Genomic DNA, 17252 nt, shown 5'->3' on the forward strand with positions numbered 1-17252 from the left:
AGTTTATTTGCATCATGCATGACATAAGCATCATGCAATAAACCTAATATTTAAAAATTGAAATTTGGGATAAATCCTAACAATTAAAAGACAAAAATAAAAAGAAAACAAAATTCATTCTTCTTCTTCAAAAAAAACGTCCATCTCTCCTCTCTCTCTCTTCTCTCCTTAGTTCCTCCATAGCCATGAAAATTCAAGCTTTCAAAGCTTAAATCAACCCCATAAATCCCACAATTTTCTTCCATAAATCTTATTGTTGGATCTTGGCAAGCTTATTGAGAACAAAAAGAAAGGGAGAAATTGAAGATTTGGAGAAATTAAAAATCAAAGTTTGGGGTAAGTAATTGAATTTTAAAATCTTAGTATATTTATTATGTTTGTAGCTTAATTAACTTAGAAATTATGTAAAATCAAACAAAAACAATTGTTGAGGGACCAAATATGAAATTCATCCAGCTAGGGTTAGGATTTGATATGAATGAGTTTGATGATTTTGAATAGTTATTTGAGGTGAATTAGGTGTGTAGATTATGAATGTGCACTTTGAATGCATTAAATTGAACTTTATGTGTAGTTAGGGTTTGAGCATTTTGAAGAAATTGAGGAAAAATTTGAGAATTGGCCAAATGATGTAGTTAACCTTATTTGAGTTGAGTAATGGTCAATTTTGACCATTTGTGGTGTGTATGAATTGTTGGAAACAAGTTTAAATTCGGATTGGTGAGGGTCAATCTGCAGATAGCTTGACCTAGGTGCATTTCAGGGATCAAAACTGAAAATTTACCAACCCAATTGGTGTGAGGCCAATTGAGAATAAAACTAGACACAAAATGATATATTTTTTATTTAGGAATTGTGCCCAGAAAGTGACCATAACTTAGTGAACAATTAAGCCAAATATGGAATTAGGCACACTGTCCTGTACAAAAATGATCAAATGAATAGTAGTTACATAAATGACTATAACTTGGTCTAGGAAGGTCCAAATGACCTGAATTTTATACCGAAAGAAAGCTGAGACATAGCCCTACAACTTTCATGAAGAAAATAAATCCAAATTGTGATCATAACCTATCCAAAAACTCACCTGCAGTCAACCCACAAAAATTGCCAAAATCCAGGAATTGCCCAGAATTCTGGGTAACACCAAATCCGGCCAACCATGTTCAAATGGCTATAACTAGGGCTACAAAACCCCAAATGGAGTGATTCAAAAAGGGAAATAAAGTTAAGATAACAAGGAACAACTTCTATGAAGAAAACTTAGCCAAATTACCACAGAAACTTGACCAATAAAATAGTGCAAAATAAGGCACCAAATCTGAAATTTTAGAATTTCACCTAAGAGACTTAAGATTTGAGGAAAATAACTAAAACCAACAAGTTAGGTAACCAAAATGTGGTATGTTGTTGAAATTAGAATTTCCATACCTATTAAGCATTAGAAAGTAATAAATTGACTTGAATAGTATCGTGAATAGTAACCCCGAATTGTAAATTTTAATGAACATCAAGTTTAGCATATTAAAGTTAGATATAAATAGATTTGGATTTATTTTTGGATTTATAATAAATTGTGATGCTGAAATACTGTAAAATGGTGTGTTTCAGTTGAAAAGAATATCGGGAAAGAACCCAAGGCATCGAGTCAAGGCCAAGAGGCGACTTACATAAGGTTTATGCACAATAACTTTAAATTATCGTTTTCCCATTGAAAACTTGATTAATATGCATTGTGTTAATTATAGGTTTCGATAACTACTGTGTTACCACTTTGTGAATAGAAAATTGACTTTGGAAATTGATTATGTTTTGCATGAAATATTTGAATAATATCATTTGAAATTGTTTTTGATTCACACTTGGCATGGCAGTCCCTTACTCTGTTCCTTCTCCACTTATGGGGTTAAGTTTGATATTTGATTTATTTTCCTCTCTCTTTGGCTTGCCAGTCTGAGGTGAGTTTAGATGAGTACTCATTAGCTAGCTAGCCACCTCCCTCATTGATTTCGATTAGTGGGGTGAGTTTGCTTTGTCGTGGTGTACAACACGGCATATTTGAAAATTTTGTGTCATGGCCTAAGTTGTGTTATTTATTGGCAACACTATGTTTATTAAATTGTTTGATCAAATTTATGTTATATTTAAGCTTTGAAAATTGTGATTTATTATAAATGTGATTTGAAAATTGTGATTTTTTATAAATGTGATTTGAAAATTGTGAAATGCGATTATAAGATTTTTAATTATGAATTGTTCATAAATGTTTTACATTATGCATTTTACGTTTTATTGTGCACCACTGAGTATTTTTATACTCAGCGATAGCTTCTTTTGCTGTCACAGATAGAGACAAGGTAAAAGCAGTAGAGTGAGCTACTGATTGTTGGGACTACACGGAGGCTTTTGTGCGGGTATTTAGTTATACCCTTATAGTTTATTTTGATGTAAATAGTTTAGTATCATGTGTGTTAATGTAAAATTGAGCATTTGTATGTCAAAGTTGTAATAATATTATTTTTTATTTTTCTTTTGTAAATTAAGATTTGTGTATGTAAATTTAATTTGATGCAATGTTTATGAATTATCGAATTGTTTTGAACAATTTTTAAGTTGTGAAATTTGAGTTAAAATTTAGTTGAATTGAATTGATTGTAATGAATGAGGATATGAACATGAATGTATTGGAGTTGTGGTTGTTTTGAAAACATTGGAAGTGTTTTTTTTAGGTGTTTGAAGAACTGTTTTTCTCAAATATAAACGATACTCTACCAAAAATTTTTCAAAATTTACGTAAAAATAAAAATGTACAAAAATTTTAACTAGTCTTTATACTTCAAGTAAAAGTTTTAATTCCTACCAAAAGTGATTGTCACCTTCGAAAAGTAAGAAAATTGTTATAAAATCTCTTGTAGTATATTTAATGGGTTACCAGCAGGCGAAGTACGGTAATTCATTAGATGTACTATGGAATCACGTTACATCTTACTAAGGGGTAGGGTGTGACCGCTTGTCACCATCAAAGTTAAATTTTTCCACACCAGGTATATGAAAGTACAACCTTTTGTTCTTGCAGTCTAAAGTGGCATAATGAGTTGCCAATCAATCCATTCCCAAAATTACATCGAAATCCATTACTGGTAGAGGAACCAAGTCTGCTGGGAGGATCCTTCCATCCACCACCACTGGGCTACCCGAAAAAACCATATCCACGTCTATGTTGTCACTAAGAGGGGTAGCTACAGACAAGGGGCATTCTAAAGTTGTAGAGTTCCTACTCAATCTCATGGCAAAAACAGGGGAGACAGATGAGTGCGTAGCACTCGGATCTATCAAAATATGAGCCTCATAGGAACAGACTAGAAGAACACCTATCACAACTACATTGGAAGCTGAGCATCCTGGTGGATCAAGGTGAAAACCAGAGCTTGACCCCTACCTTGCATTGCAAAACCCTAAAATTGACTTCTACCTCCTGACCTGCCTCCAAATCCACATCCTCCTTGTCCTCGGCTCTGTTGGCCACTGAACTGACTGCCTGTCATGCTGGAAGCACTAGGATAAAATTGACAAGGAACATTTACAATAGAACCCTATGACCCCATCTGTGGCTCGTTGAACACTGGACATTCTCTAGCAAAGTGACCAGGCTGGCCACACTGAAAACATACTCCTGAACCCATCATACAAGGTCTTGAATGTCCTCTTCCACACTGCGTGCAAGGTGTCAAGGAGGATCCTGAACCAGACCTAGAACTGCTGTAACCCGAGCTGTGACCACTGCTGGATCTATACCCTAGTCTGAATCCTCGAGATTTATGTTTAAAACCACCCTTCTTGTTGTTTCTACCCCTTCCTCTGTAGTGACTTTGGCCTCTGCTACCTGTGATACCCATGTAAGGAACACTTGAAGAACCTTCTACTCTATTCTTCTTTGCCCTACCACTGTCATCTCCTGTATAGCTAATTTTAATCTGTCTGGCTCGATCAACTACCACATCAAAAGACTGATCAAACATCATGGCCAGGTTTGCATACTTCCTGTCCAGCCCCTTTAGGAACCTCTTTACCTTCATAGTTTCTATAGCTACTACTATGGGGGCATATCTACTTAGTTCTAAAAATTTTGTAGCATATTTATCTATGGATCTGCTATTCTATCTTAAGGCCTCAAAGGCCCACTGCTTTTGCTCTCTGAAGCTTTCTGGCACAAACCTGTTGATGAATAGTTCCACAAACTGGGTCCAAGATAATCCCTCAATACGAGTTAGTACATAGTCTATCATCCACTGTCTTGGTACTAGCCCTAATACATGCTGCACACACTTTATAAGTCTCCTATCAGTCAACTGCAATTCCATCCCTGCCTGTTTGCAGGAGTCCAAAAATTGGTAAGCATCATCTGACACATCATAAGTACCAGGCACCAACTTCTTGAAATTAATTATTTGTTTGTAAGATTCCCCTCTTGGTGCGATGGGCTACTGCTGTTATGGAGGGTGGACCATATATTGTGCTATTATATTGATGGTTCTCTGCAATCCGGCTAGGATAGCTGCCATTGGGTCCATGGGACCCTGGGCCACAAAAGACTGTTCCTGAACTGGTGGCGGCTGCTCTTCTACTTGAGCAGCTCTAGGTCTCTTGCCCCGCCTCCTCGAGGCAAGCGCTTCATCCTATGCTGACACCTCATCTAACACATCCCGTTCTGGTGCAGTGGCAGCTCTTCTGCTTCTATGCATTTTTCTGAAATTCAATAGCATTAGCCCACAAAATTCAAAAAAACATGTTACACAGCTCTATGAACTCATATTTACACACAATTATATAAAACAGAAACTAGAAGAAAAGATGATAATGCAGGACGAATGTGGACCCTATTCTCCGCATGTGACTCCTATTAGACTCTTCCCAAAACTTTAGATATGTAACACCCCCGTTGCATAGCCTGGTATTTCACTGTTCCGGTGACCGGTGTCGGTCCGGACAATTAATGAGATTAGGGCCACACTTAAGACAATTTGAGAAGCCATAAACACAAATAATTAGTAATGTTTAATTAGTTAACTATAAATAAGAAAAACAGAACATAAGAGGTTAAACGAGTCGAGAGTCACAGCGATGAGTGATCTCATCGGGAACGACTGCGAAGTCGTTTTAAACTCAAATTTCAAACAGTAAAAAGTGACGCTGCGGTCCTTAGGACCCTTATGAACACAGTGGAAAAGAGAAAATCACGAAAAAGAACTGTTAAGTCAGTCAAATAATTAGGTCAGGGAGCCGGAAGAAATATTGGATTATTTGCAAACCGGGATGAACCGGCGAGGGGCGATTTAGTCAATTGACCCCGAGAGCTGACTCCTGACTTAACTGTCAAATAAAATCGGAGAAAAGAAAATTTCGGAATCGAGAATTAAATTAAAGAACTAATAGAAAAAAATAAATAAATAAAAAGAAAGAAGATGGAAAAGTCAAAGTTGATGACATCATGAATGATGTCATAAACAAATTAATTAAGTGAATTATTAAAATGGGATTTTATGGTCTTCCACCAACTAAAATAAATAAAGAAAAGAAATGAAAAAAAACATTATTTGGTCTTCTTTCCATTAGGTTGCCGCCTCACCTTCATCTTCCCTCTCCCTCACCCAAAACCTCCATTAAAGCTCATTTTGAGCTTGATCAAATCCCTAATTCCACCATATAAAGTTAAACCTCCAATATTAAACCTTGATTTCAAGCCTTGATAGAGGACTTGACAAAAAAAAAAAAAGAAGAAAGGAAGAAGTTTGAAGGAAAGAAATTATGCACTAAGGTTAGAAGATTAACTTTGATTTCTTTTGTTGAATTAGTTGTGTTATTAGCCTAACTAACTAGAAACTAAAGAAATGAAAAAGAAAAAAATTGTGAGGGACCATTATTGAAATTTCAGCCAGCCATGGATATAGGAAAGTTTGATGTATTTTGAATGAATTAAAGGTGTTAGTAAGTTTGTAGGAGTATGGTAGTAGGATAGGGATGCATAAATGTAGTTAAATACAATAATTTAGTAAATTAGGGTTGAATGTTAGGGTTTGTGAACCAAAATTTGGAGAAATACATAAATGGCATGTTGGACCTATTGTGAAGTGAAATAATGGTCAATTATGACCAAATAACTTGTATGGGAATGATAGGAAACTAAACTAAATTCGTAGGTCCAATGGTCATGCTGCTGGCAGCATGACCAAACCTACTTTGAAGGACCAAAACTCAAATTTTACAAGCCTAATGGATATGCCACCAATTGGAGATGAAAATAGACATAAAAGAGCACAATTTTCATTAAGGAACCATGGCCAAAAACTGACCAAAACTTGGTGAAACAATTGACCAAAGTGAAATGATAGCAGGCTGCCATTGCACTAAACTGATCAAATGAATAGTAACTGTTCATTTGGTCATAACTCGAGTTAGACAGGTCAAATTGACCTGAAATTTGGCCAGGGGTTAGAGGAGATATAGATCTAAAACTTTCATGAAGAACATCACCCCAAATTATGCCACTAACCTGGTTAGATTATTGAGCAAAGTTGACTTATCAAACTTGCAACTCTGCAGAATTACCATTGAGCAGTAATGTTTGAAGGGCTATAACTCTCTCTAGAAAACTCGGATTTAGGTGATTCTTGAACCGATGGAAACCTAAGACATAGCAGAACATTTCATATGAAGAAAGTTAGACCAAATTATGGACTAAACTTGATCAAATTACTGAGCAAAGTTGGATCAAAAATCTACCAGCATCAAAATTGCAGCATGAACAGTGCACGTGAACAGTAATTTTATTTTGGCCATAACTTGAGCTACAAAACTCCGATTGGGGTGATCCAAAAATGAGAATACACTTAAGACAATAAGGAACATTTTCTATGGAGGAAGTTTTGTCAAATTCCAACAGTAGATCGACCAATGGAACAGTGCAACTTTGGAGAACCAAAACCGAAAATTGGCAATTTTGCCAAAATGACCTAAGCTTTGAGAAAATGACCAAAACCAACAAGTTTAATGACCAAAATGTGGTATGTGGGTGAAGTTAGAGTTCCCATACCTAGTAAGCCTTAAAAAGTCAACTATTTGACTGGAATAGTACAGTGAATAGTAACCCGAAACACAAAATTTCGAGAACGTCGAATTTAACACGTTAGAGCTAGGTAAATGTGGAGTTAAGTTTATTTTGGATTTATTTTAAGTTCTAGTACTGAAACATTGTAAAAATTGCGTGTTTCAGTGGAAAAGAATACCGGGACAGAACCCGAGGAGTAGAGTCAAGGCCAACAAAGTACTGCTTGAGGTTTGTGCACAACATATACTTTTATAATCATCTTTTGCATATTGTTTTGAATAATGTGAAATATTGGATTATAGCATTCTTATGATGTTTGATTTAAATTGTGAAAGTTATTGTGTATATTTGAAATGACAATGTTTAGCAAATTGTTAAGATAAGTTTTGAAACCACAGTGTCATGACCATATATTTGAACACCTCACTAGCACGACTAGTGGGGGTATTTAGTTTCGAATTTTGATTCTTTCTCTGGAGAAGTGTTGAGGTGTGCCAGTAGAAGAGGATGTGAATGGATATCCATATATTTGAGCTAGCTAGCCTTGTGATATGATTTCTCTTTAGCCTCTGGCTATTGTGATTCATGTGATTTCTCTTTAGCTTCTGGCTATTGAGATTCTATTTGTTTCGAATGGCATGATCTAGCTGTGGGTTTTGTGAAATGTGTTTTGATATTTTGAAATGAACTTGGTTTACATTTAAAATCTCACAATGCATGAATTGTATTTAATTTTCATGTTTAGCCAAATCTTTGAATAAATGTGCTTTAAGTTTTGCATAAAGATTATTTTAGTATATTGTGCACCATCGAGTCCTAGTACTCGTGATAGCTTTATTGTTGTCACGCAGTCTGAGAGATTAGAGGCAGCAGAGTCATTTGAGGTGTGTGGAGTTATCAGCTTGAAGTCTTCGGATATAATTTATACCCTAACTGTAAATACTCCTTTTGATGTGTATATTGCACATGAATGTATGGGCATGTAAAAGTGGGTCTTGAGCAGTTTGTATAAAATATGTAAATGTTGTAATAATGTATCTAAATTGTTTTGTTTCAACTGAAATATGAATGATATTGATTGACAGTATTTTGAGAATTATTGAACTTGTGAATTTGAGAAATTGGTTGAGATTGAGTATGAATTTGAAGCAGTGGTTAGAAAATTATTCGAAGTGCTTTTATTTCAGGTATTTGAAGAACTGGTTTCTCAAAATACAGAGGGAACTCTGTCAAAATTTTTATAAAATTTGCGTAAAAATAAAATGGGCCAAAAATATTAACTAGTTTTAGTTTAACTACATGTTTTAAGTACTTATTAGAAAATGCTCACCACTTATCAAAAAAATAAGAAAATTGTTTTAAAATCCCTTGTAGGGTACTTAATGAGTTATCGGTAGGTGAAGTGCGGTAGTTCATTAGGTATTCTACGGGATCATGTGATGCCTTACAGAGGGGTAAGGTGTGACAAGATATATATTTCCTATGAATCTGGAGCCTAAGCTCTGATATCACATTTGTCACGATTCAACCTATGGGCCAGACCGGCACTAGGACCTAGGCTAACCTAAAGCCCCTGAGGCCTGTAGTAAGCCTAACTATTCTTCAACCCAATCCTAAGGCCCATTTGGGCCCAATTTCAAGAATTCAACCGGACATAGTCCGACTATAAAATGGACCATTCAACGGGGAGTTTTTGATTCGCTCGACCTGTAAACACAACATATAATAAATTAGGGAGCTCAGCTCCTTCATCCAATCCAGTTATGTATGCAATTAATATTCTTACAAATTCAATACAATATTATATTATAGACCTAAATTAATTAAAATACTCCTAACACATGCGAAGTCTAAAATTTAACTCAAATGTACAAAATACATTAGATATTACTAATTGACCTGCGAAGAAGAAGAGCAAGTTAGTCACAATAAGTAATCTTCCTGTAGCCTAAAAAAATAGATGAATAGGAGTAAGCATTCGACTCAGAGAGTAAAATACTAATTTTAACTACAATTTCTATAGCTATCTAAAGCTAATGCATCCTAAGGAATAGAATGCAACATCGTCATAAATTTTATACAAATCATATCATAACAGTAAAAAGGCAATTTAGAGTACTCACACACCCAACACTATTCAAATAGTACGTATATAAGAGCTGATCCCCTATACAGCTCTCTTAATCCAACCTTTGCCAGCAAGTGTCTCTCAAGCTGGACTTTCACTTAACAAATCAAATGTGGGGGCCAGCGAGTGTCTCTCAAGTCGTGCCTATCTCGACTTATCTATAAAGGACCAGGTCCCAGCGAGTGTCTCTCAAGCCATGTCTACCCGTCCTGTCCATATCCAATACCATACCACACTTACACTAACGCACGCACACTGCTCCAAATTACCTCAAACAACATCCATGGCACTTCATCAATTATGAATGCAATATAAAATGTGTTTAGTATTTAACTACATAGATACATATTTATAAGTGATGCATGGGCATACTTGAACATATAATAATTTCGAAATTATAATTAAAATTAATATTTTACTTACAGACTTAAATCGAGGTCACTGCGGCAACTAAGCGGATGAGGAAAGCTGTCCCAGCTCATCTGACAAATTTTATTGCAATTATTCAATATATTTGACTCAATACAAGTTTGGAAAAGATCAAAGACACTCTAAGTCATGCCGAAAATCTAACAGAGTCTCTCCTATACCTAGGACCTACCCAACCTGCAAAAGGGTTCAAAATGCACTTCTACATCCACAAGTCACACATCCACAACTCAATCACATCACATAGCCCCTCTTGGGCCCACCTAAACAGTCAACGATCACAATTTGAAAAATTACAATTTAGTCCCTACAATTATCCCTTTTGCAAAAATTATCCATATGAGTTTCAAAAATTTTAAAACTTTGCCCCGCGGTCCTTAGCAATATTATAGAGCTAACGCAAAAGGAATTATATTTTTCTAACCTACCACGAATATTTTATAGATTTTTAATTGAAATTAGGCACTAGATAATTAAGAAATTAGGGTTCGAGTTTACCTATGCCAATTCTGACCCTGGAGATGCGTCTGGGACATCTGAAAATGGTGGGGTAGCCTATACTCTCAGCCTAGTTCTGAAGCTTTCCCAGTAGTCTGTCTGTCCGGCCCGAAATTACAGATCTGAGCAATCGTTGAATTTTCATGAATTTGTACCTACGTGAAGCCCATAACACGGGGGTTAATATATAATTTTTATGAAAATTTCTAAACTCATTTAATGCTCGAAAAATACTGCGAAATGTCACGGGACCCATTGAAAAACGATGTCAGAAAAATTTGAAATAGGTATTGCCATGAAGCTCTGGACGAGTGGAGCACTCCGGTACACTCGGATTTTTTATGGGGTTTACGGTTTTCAGGAAATCTAACCTAAAAGTCAAAATGGGCTAAAACTTTCCAGGCAAAAATTAGACAAACTGCTTGATGGATTTTTGTGTTGTTGGTGTCTATGGAAAGCTCTCAAGGTGTAGATATATTTTGGGACAAGACCTAGTTTGATTGGTGGCCGGATGGACTAGATTTTGGTCGGGAATGTGAAAAGTCGCGGGGCGCATAGAGGAAGCTTTTGGGCTGTTTTCTGGAGACAGGGAGGGGTGCTGGAGGTGCGCCGGCGAGTTGGAGAGGTTGGGGCGGCAAGAAGAGGAGAGAGGAGAGAGAAAACAAGAGAGAGAGGGAGAGCATCGGGGCGCGCGGAAGAGGAAGAAGAAAAGGAAAATGGGCCAGTCCGATTCAATTGGTCTGATTCGCCCCGACTCGATTCAGCTGGTTCGATTCAAGATACCTGAAATTGAATTTTTACTCTACCATGGGATAAAAAATGAGGACCAAAAATTCTGAAAAAATTTCATAAAACTCAGAAAAATTCGTAGAGTCTAATTATAGTTTTAGTTTTGCCGCGTGGTCTTTAAATAAATTTTTAAAAATCATCAAAGTTTTATATTTTCAGAAAATCAAACCCGATTTTAAAAATTCAAAAAATTTCAAATAATTTTCCAAAATTTAAATAAAATAAAATATTAATATCTATCCATAAATTAATTAATTTAAAAATTAGGGGTGTTACAAGGAAGAGCCTTTGACTTTCTCTTTAATAATGTATAGAGGGAAAACAATACCCCCTTCTTGAGCTCAAGATGAAGTCAAATGGCAATGCCAACTGTTGGAATCCCATGTCGAAAGAATATGAAGTAAAATGGCAATATATAAATGGTTAGGTTGTAACATTGACTTGACTAGTCATTTTGATATATAAAATAATCTAATCACTTATATAAGCCCAAATTAAAATGAATTAAATTATAATTTGATCGACACTCTCTTTAAATTTAAAATGATATCAGAGCCCGGACTGGGTTGTGGGATTAAAATAAATTGATCACTTATATAAGTTCGAATTAAAATAAATTGATAATAATTTAATCGACACTCTCTCCGAATTTAACACCAATGCTAACTCTGCGTAGGAAAAATTTTGAGAGTCAATCCCACCTAACTCAACACTACACAGTGGGGTTCAAGTGGCCACAAACGTTGGATTTAATCATGTGACATGCTTACTACAAAATACATTGACGGGTTCTGTTTATGGCCTAGTGAATATACAAATTATTTTATGAAGTTAATTTCTTGGATATATAAATGGAACTAATGATGTTATTACAGTCTTAGAGAGTTTGCCTTATATGCCAAAAAGATTGGTGTGGATTTGAGGCTTTATCTTTTACCATATGAGATACATTTAAGATGTCTACAGTAGTTTTTAGTGGAAATCACTTGTTTGAGGAGCCCCTCAAGAATTAGGAGATTCTTTTGTTACATTTACGTTTTTGTTAAAACTTATTCTAAACTCTCTTCCTCTCTCGAGTCTTGACTTTCTCTCCCCAGAAACTATCTCGCCTCTTTGTGAAAATGGTTTCTTATCCAATCCACGTATTTTGATTTCCTTTTCTTTTTTATATTTACTTTGTTTCTCTGAAGTTCTTTTGTTGCCTCCCTCCCTCCCTCCCTCCTGTAGCATGCAGAAATCTACCCTAGTTGTGGTTTTTTGTCTTTCAAAGATTAGATCCGAATATGAAATGGGTTTCTTTGCTTTTTTCCTTCAGATCAGGACTTTGTGGTAATGGAATGGAATGGGCTGCCATGAGCTTATTTGCGGATTTGATGGCGCAACTATTGAACAAGTAATAAAATATCCAATAATTTTATATTGGGCCTAATAAAGAATAATATTCTCCTGCCCATCGATTTGAACCCCTCGCCGCGTTTCGCCAATCAGCTAGACAAAACCATCGTCCAACTTCTGTTTCTGTCCTCTGTTTCAGAAACCTAGACCCCAGAACTGACCATTTCAGCGGTCCATAGCCCACAGCTATTCCCGTAATCACCCAAGCAAGCGGCCACATATCACGTCTTTTTCAATAACGAAATTATTTCTTATCTTAAAACAAATAAAATATCTAAGTAATAATAATAAAAAAATCTAGTTCTTATCCACTTGGTTGGGTCCCACGCTGCACTTTAGTATTTAGCAGTATCGTCCTCATAAATTCTCTTTATCTGAAACACTACCATCTCAGTGTGATCCAAAATTAGAAGTCTTGAGCATCGGCGTTAGTGTTTGGATGCGATGATAAAGTCCTCTCTTATTCGTTCTTGTTCCTCTCCTTTGCTTGTCGAAGCTAAGGATTTCCATCGTACAAATTGTTCCTGCAGGAAAGCTGTTTCAACCATCACTTGTTCTTCTTCTTCTTCCTCTTCCTCTTCCACTTCCTCAAGGAGCAGTCCTCACATTCCTAAGCTCGAGCCGTTTAGCCGAACCAGGCTCGAAAGAGCTATCAAGGAACCGCCGTTGATTGAGAAGTCCGAGAATGAACTCGCCGGTAAGGTTTTTATCTTTTTTCCCGGCCCCACAGCCATTAGCGATATTATTACGGGCGTGATGTTATGGAAAGTTGATTTAACCATGATTTGTTTCGATCTATGTGGATTTGCTTTTTGTTTATGTCGTTTAATTCATCGGTCATATCTAAAACGTTAATGTGGTTTTATGCAGATTATTGTTCGACGCTTGAAGGTGATGATTCTTATAGCTGCTGGAAAGCGTATTTTGAGCTGAAAGATTTGGAAGTAAGTTTTTATTCATTTGTACATGGAAATCTACTATAAATTCACGCGGATCGATTGCATGATAATTAGCGAAAGCGGAGGTTCGTAGTATATTTGATGATTTTTGATATTGGTTTGTGCAACTTGGTACAAATTTGCCAAGTCGCATAGTTGACTCTTTGATTTGTTGATCAGTTTAAATGGGTTTTCTTTATCTTTTCCATGGAAAAATTAATTAAAAGTTAGTCAATAAAAGAAGTAAACTGTAAAGCGCTCGGCTTTCTAAATTCTAACTAATTGCTATTGGTACAGAGAGAGTCACCGAAAGAGGATGTAGAGAAGTTGATTCTGCAAGCAGGTGGAGTGAAGTCCTTGATCGGATGCTTACATGGAATTTCCTCGATGCAAAAAGGAAGGCAGAATGGTTTTGGTTTAATGGCACCAATGACTGTGGAGAAAGAAAGAGACGGACCATGTCCAATACCAGACGGATTGCCAAAATCTAAGGAAGAGCTAGAAGAGGAAGAGAGAGCTAGAATGCCTGATTCACCTTATACTAGATTACTCAGAACTAAAGGAAGCTTTCCTGCTTGGTACACTCCTACTCCTGACCATGAAACAGATTGATCATATAGAGAACTTTTGTGAAGTTGCTTCTGTGCATAAGTTATATAAATAGAAGTGTACAGCGGTGTGAGTTGATTGTTGCGCAAATTATTACCACCGGATGAGACTTTGGTCTGTGTAGTGGGAAGTTCTTTGTGCTAGAAGTTACGCTTCCAACATTTTGCATCTGTGAACTTTGTGAATATTATTGCAATGTTTCATTTGGTACATGCTCACTTGAATGAACAATGTATCATAGCTCTTTAATGTTGGATTTTTGTTTTAATAATAATAATAATAATAATATTATTATTATTTAAGTTGTGAATTTTATTGGGTAGTAGTGGATGCTTTATGGAGCTGCTTACTATGTTTAAATTTAAGTCAAACATTGATAGTTAATGTTGCCAAGTGACTGTTTAATGAGCTGAATATGATTTGAATTATGCAGTTGTACACTTTGGATTCTTTTGTCTATTAGGATTCAAGAGGAAACTGAATTTTACAGTCTTTCTTAGTCCTGTTATAACTCAAGTCTCATTTCCGCCATCATTTTCATCTCTTGCACCTCCAGTTCACTCTCCCCCTCCACCAGTCCAATCACCTTCTTCCTCCAAACTCTGATTCAGTCGCCGCCTCTACTGGAACAATCACTTCCTACACCACCACGACCACTTTATTCCCCACCTCCACTGGCCACTCACCCTGAACCTCAGGCGATTATAATCCCACCCCATAAGTTAGCTCAAAGGAGGAGGTTTAGGAGTTTTATATATAGCTTAAATACTTTACCTCAACTAATTAGAGACAATATTCCCCTCACATCCGAACATAAATATCTTTATGTTCAGAGCGTGAAATTTGTAGGCAAATACATTTATAGGTGTCCTAACAATAAAGCAAGGTAACCACACCACCGATTGTATCTCCTACTCCCGTCTTCCCTCAACCACCAGCACAAGCCATTATTAATCTTCCACCAAACATTGTCTATCCTTAATTTTTCTAGTTCCCAAAAGCTATATGTACACAATTCAAAACTCTGATTAGTTGAACTTCCCAACCAGGTAATGTAACACTGAACGTTGGCCTCTCTATGGAAAGTAAGTTCTTGCTTGTCATTTGATTATAAATTCTATATGATTGCTTGTTGCATTTTTCTTTCTCATCTTCTAACATTATTAGCAAGGAATTCTAATAAACTGTAGCAATTTCTTTATTATATTTATTTCAGTGAAGATAAAATTATATGGTTCAATTTTAATACTATTGGAAATAAAAAAATGGATAAAAACCAATTCACGTATATCAACTCTGTAGTCTAAGCTTGTATCACTAGTTTAGGATATAATCACATTATTAAATAACAAATTATTACCATTATTTCACGATTTACCCGATTTACCTTGTCTCATTCTTTCTTTTTATGTTAATTTATTTATTATTATTATGATTTGGATTGACTCATCATGAGTGAGCTGAATTCATTTCCTTAAAATACAAAGAACAATAAATTGAGATGCATTTTCAATGCTTTAATACATATATGCACACACAAATCAGTGTTGTGAGAAATTCTTGCATTCTGACCTGCATAGATCTATAGTCCTAGCTAGTCCTTCATTTGTTGAAGCATATGCACCACTCTATCCATGGAAGGCCGATCTTTGGGACTTTGTGAAAGGCAACTCTCAGCAATTCTAATCATTTCTCTCATACTTTCCTTTACTTCTCCCATTTTGGGGTCGCATATACCTATCAGCCCTTCTCTCTTTCTCTTTTCTATGACGTATTCTCCCAAGTTGGTCACAGTCGGTCTCTTTGCAGTAACAAGCTCCAATAACAAAATTCCGAAGCTGTAAACATCCGACTTACGCGTAAACCTTTTTGGATAATTTTGATTGGATATTAGTTCGGGTGCAACTCTGCCAGAATTTCTTCTTATGATGGTTGTTGGAGGTACGAGGTAAGGTGTTTCATAGCCGGAAAGGCAAGCAGAACAGTCTGTCCGAATTAAGATATTGCTTGCCTTAACCACCCCACAGACAAGGTTGCTGCCTTTTTTTGTAACTTGATTGTGAATGAAGTCTATTGCCATTGCTGCACATAGTGCTATGTGCTTTCGAACTTCCCAACTCAATGGGGTGTATCGGATTCCTTCACTTCCTAAAGCATATCACCTATGGCAAATTAGGCTTGTAATACCATTAAGGGTGTCCTTTAAAATTCAAATTTAGATGCAAGAATCAACAATAAATTGCACAGTTTTAATCAACTAGATTATTAATTAGATGCTTATGCCATAATCACAATTTCAAAACTAATTAAAGTAGAAAATTTTCCAGAGAAAGTTACATATACTCACCATGTAAAAGCTCCTCCAAACTTCCCAAGCACAAATACTCATACACAACAAAGGCTTCTCCACCGCACCAGAAACTCAAGTGCATTGGCAAGAGCCAGGTGTTGCGAATTCCTCCAAAGAAATTAATCCATAGCTCAATATCATCTGGCTTGACCAATCCTTGTCGGATCACTCGAGCTGTGACGATGAAGCCACAATTAAGAATAAGCTTGAACAAAGTCCCCATGGTACCTTCACCAAGCATAACTTTTGGAAGTTGAGCTAGCTCTGATCCATCACAGTACTTTTTTGCAAACCCATCTTGTTCAAATATCAACTTAGCAGGCAGTGTCACTTTCACCTCCGGCACCGACCCTGGAGTTATGTTGGTTACTTTTCCATCACTGAATTTCGTCCTCCATTTCACTGCTCTGGTAAAAATGAGTTCAATTGCTGCGTAGATGATGCAAAAAATAGAAAATAAGCCCCGTGGAAGACAAGCTGCCTTGTTCATGTCTGGCTTAGTCTTGGAGAGAATTTCTGTTCTGTTCTGTTCTTAGCAAACACAACATTATTGACAAAGGTATTTTTCTTTTCCCATTTACAACGTTGCAACTGTACGTTGGTTTTTCCACCAGAAATCTTGGAGACATCATCCATGAAAATAAGCACAACGCTTGCTTATGCGTGTAGATTCCTTCTTATAATTTGCACGGAGACAATTGAGTAATTTGGTTTAGAATGTCATCCATAGAAACCATTTGAATTCATCATTGCCGTCCATTTCATGTTAGAAAGGATCAAGATCATCGATAGCTTGGATGTGATATCTTGTCTACCTAATTAATGTCATATTAATTATACCTTTATTTGCTAATTAAGAAAAAAAGAAAAGCTAGAATGATGAATTTCTGCTTTAAAAATGAACAAAAAAGAAATTAACCAAACCGAAAGATTCGGCATACGATTTTCTTTTTATATGGTCAATGATCAATCAAATCACCTGAAGAAAATTATATAACATTTAGATTTCAT

The 17252-nt window shown here is 36.1% G+C and overlaps 2 protein-coding genes across 2 annotated transcripts; one reads left to right on the top strand and one right to left on the bottom strand.

The window, feature by feature from the left end:
- The first annotated feature begins 12662 nt into the window (after positions 1 to 12662).
- Positions 12663 to 14193, top strand: LOC110637485 (CCG-binding protein 1). The gene is made up of 3 exons (XM_021787600.2): positions 12663 to 13041; positions 13215 to 13288; positions 13580 to 14193. Exons 1-3 carry the CDS (start codon positions 12789 to 12791, stop codon positions 13892 to 13894), a joined length of 642 nt encoding a protein of 213 aa, XP_021643292.2. The 5' UTR covers positions 12663 to 12788; the 3' UTR covers positions 13895 to 14193.
- A 1139-nt stretch (positions 14194 to 15332) lies between these two features.
- On the bottom strand, positions 15333 to 17023 carry LOC110637464 (probable inactive receptor kinase RLK902). Its single transcript, XM_021787567.2, has 2 exons — positions 16239 to 17023; positions 15333 to 16039 (listed from the first exon to the last, which is right to left on the bottom strand). Exons 1-2 carry the CDS (start codon positions 16729 to 16731, stop codon positions 15486 to 15488), a joined length of 1047 nt encoding a protein of 348 aa, XP_021643259.2. The 5' UTR covers positions 16732 to 17023; the 3' UTR covers positions 15333 to 15485.
- Between the last annotated feature and the right edge of the window lie 229 nt (positions 17024 to 17252).

The sequence above is a fragment of the Hevea brasiliensis genome, chromosome 18 (assembly GCF_030052815.1).
Source record: "Hevea brasiliensis isolate MT/VB/25A 57/8 chromosome 18, ASM3005281v1, whole genome shotgun sequence".
NCBI classification, from domain to species: Eukaryota; Viridiplantae; Streptophyta; class Magnoliopsida; order Malpighiales; family Euphorbiaceae; genus Hevea; species Hevea brasiliensis.

Bases quoted from the DNA above. Each gene is read 5' to 3' on its own strand.
- LOC110637485 (XM_021787600.2), top strand. From the start codon at position 12,789: ATGATAAAGTCCTCTCTTATTCGTTCTTGTTCCTCTCCTTTGCTTGTC. The intron at 13,042-13,214 runs GTAAGGTTTTTA...GGTTTTATGCAG, and splicing joins GTCCGAGAATGAACTCGCCG to ATTATTGTTCGACGCTTGAA. The intron at 13,289-13,579 runs GTAAGTTTTTAT...CTATTGGTACAG, and splicing joins TTGAGCTGAAAGATTTGGAA to AGAGAGTCACCGAAAGAGGA.
- LOC110637464 (XM_021787567.2), bottom strand. From the start codon at position 16,731: ATGAACAAGGCAGCTTGTCTTCCACGGGGCTTATTTTCTATTTTTTGC. The intron at 16,040-16,238 runs GTGAGTATATGT...GATATGCTTTAG, and splicing joins TTTGGAGGAGCTTTTACATG to GAAGTGAAGGAATCCGATAC.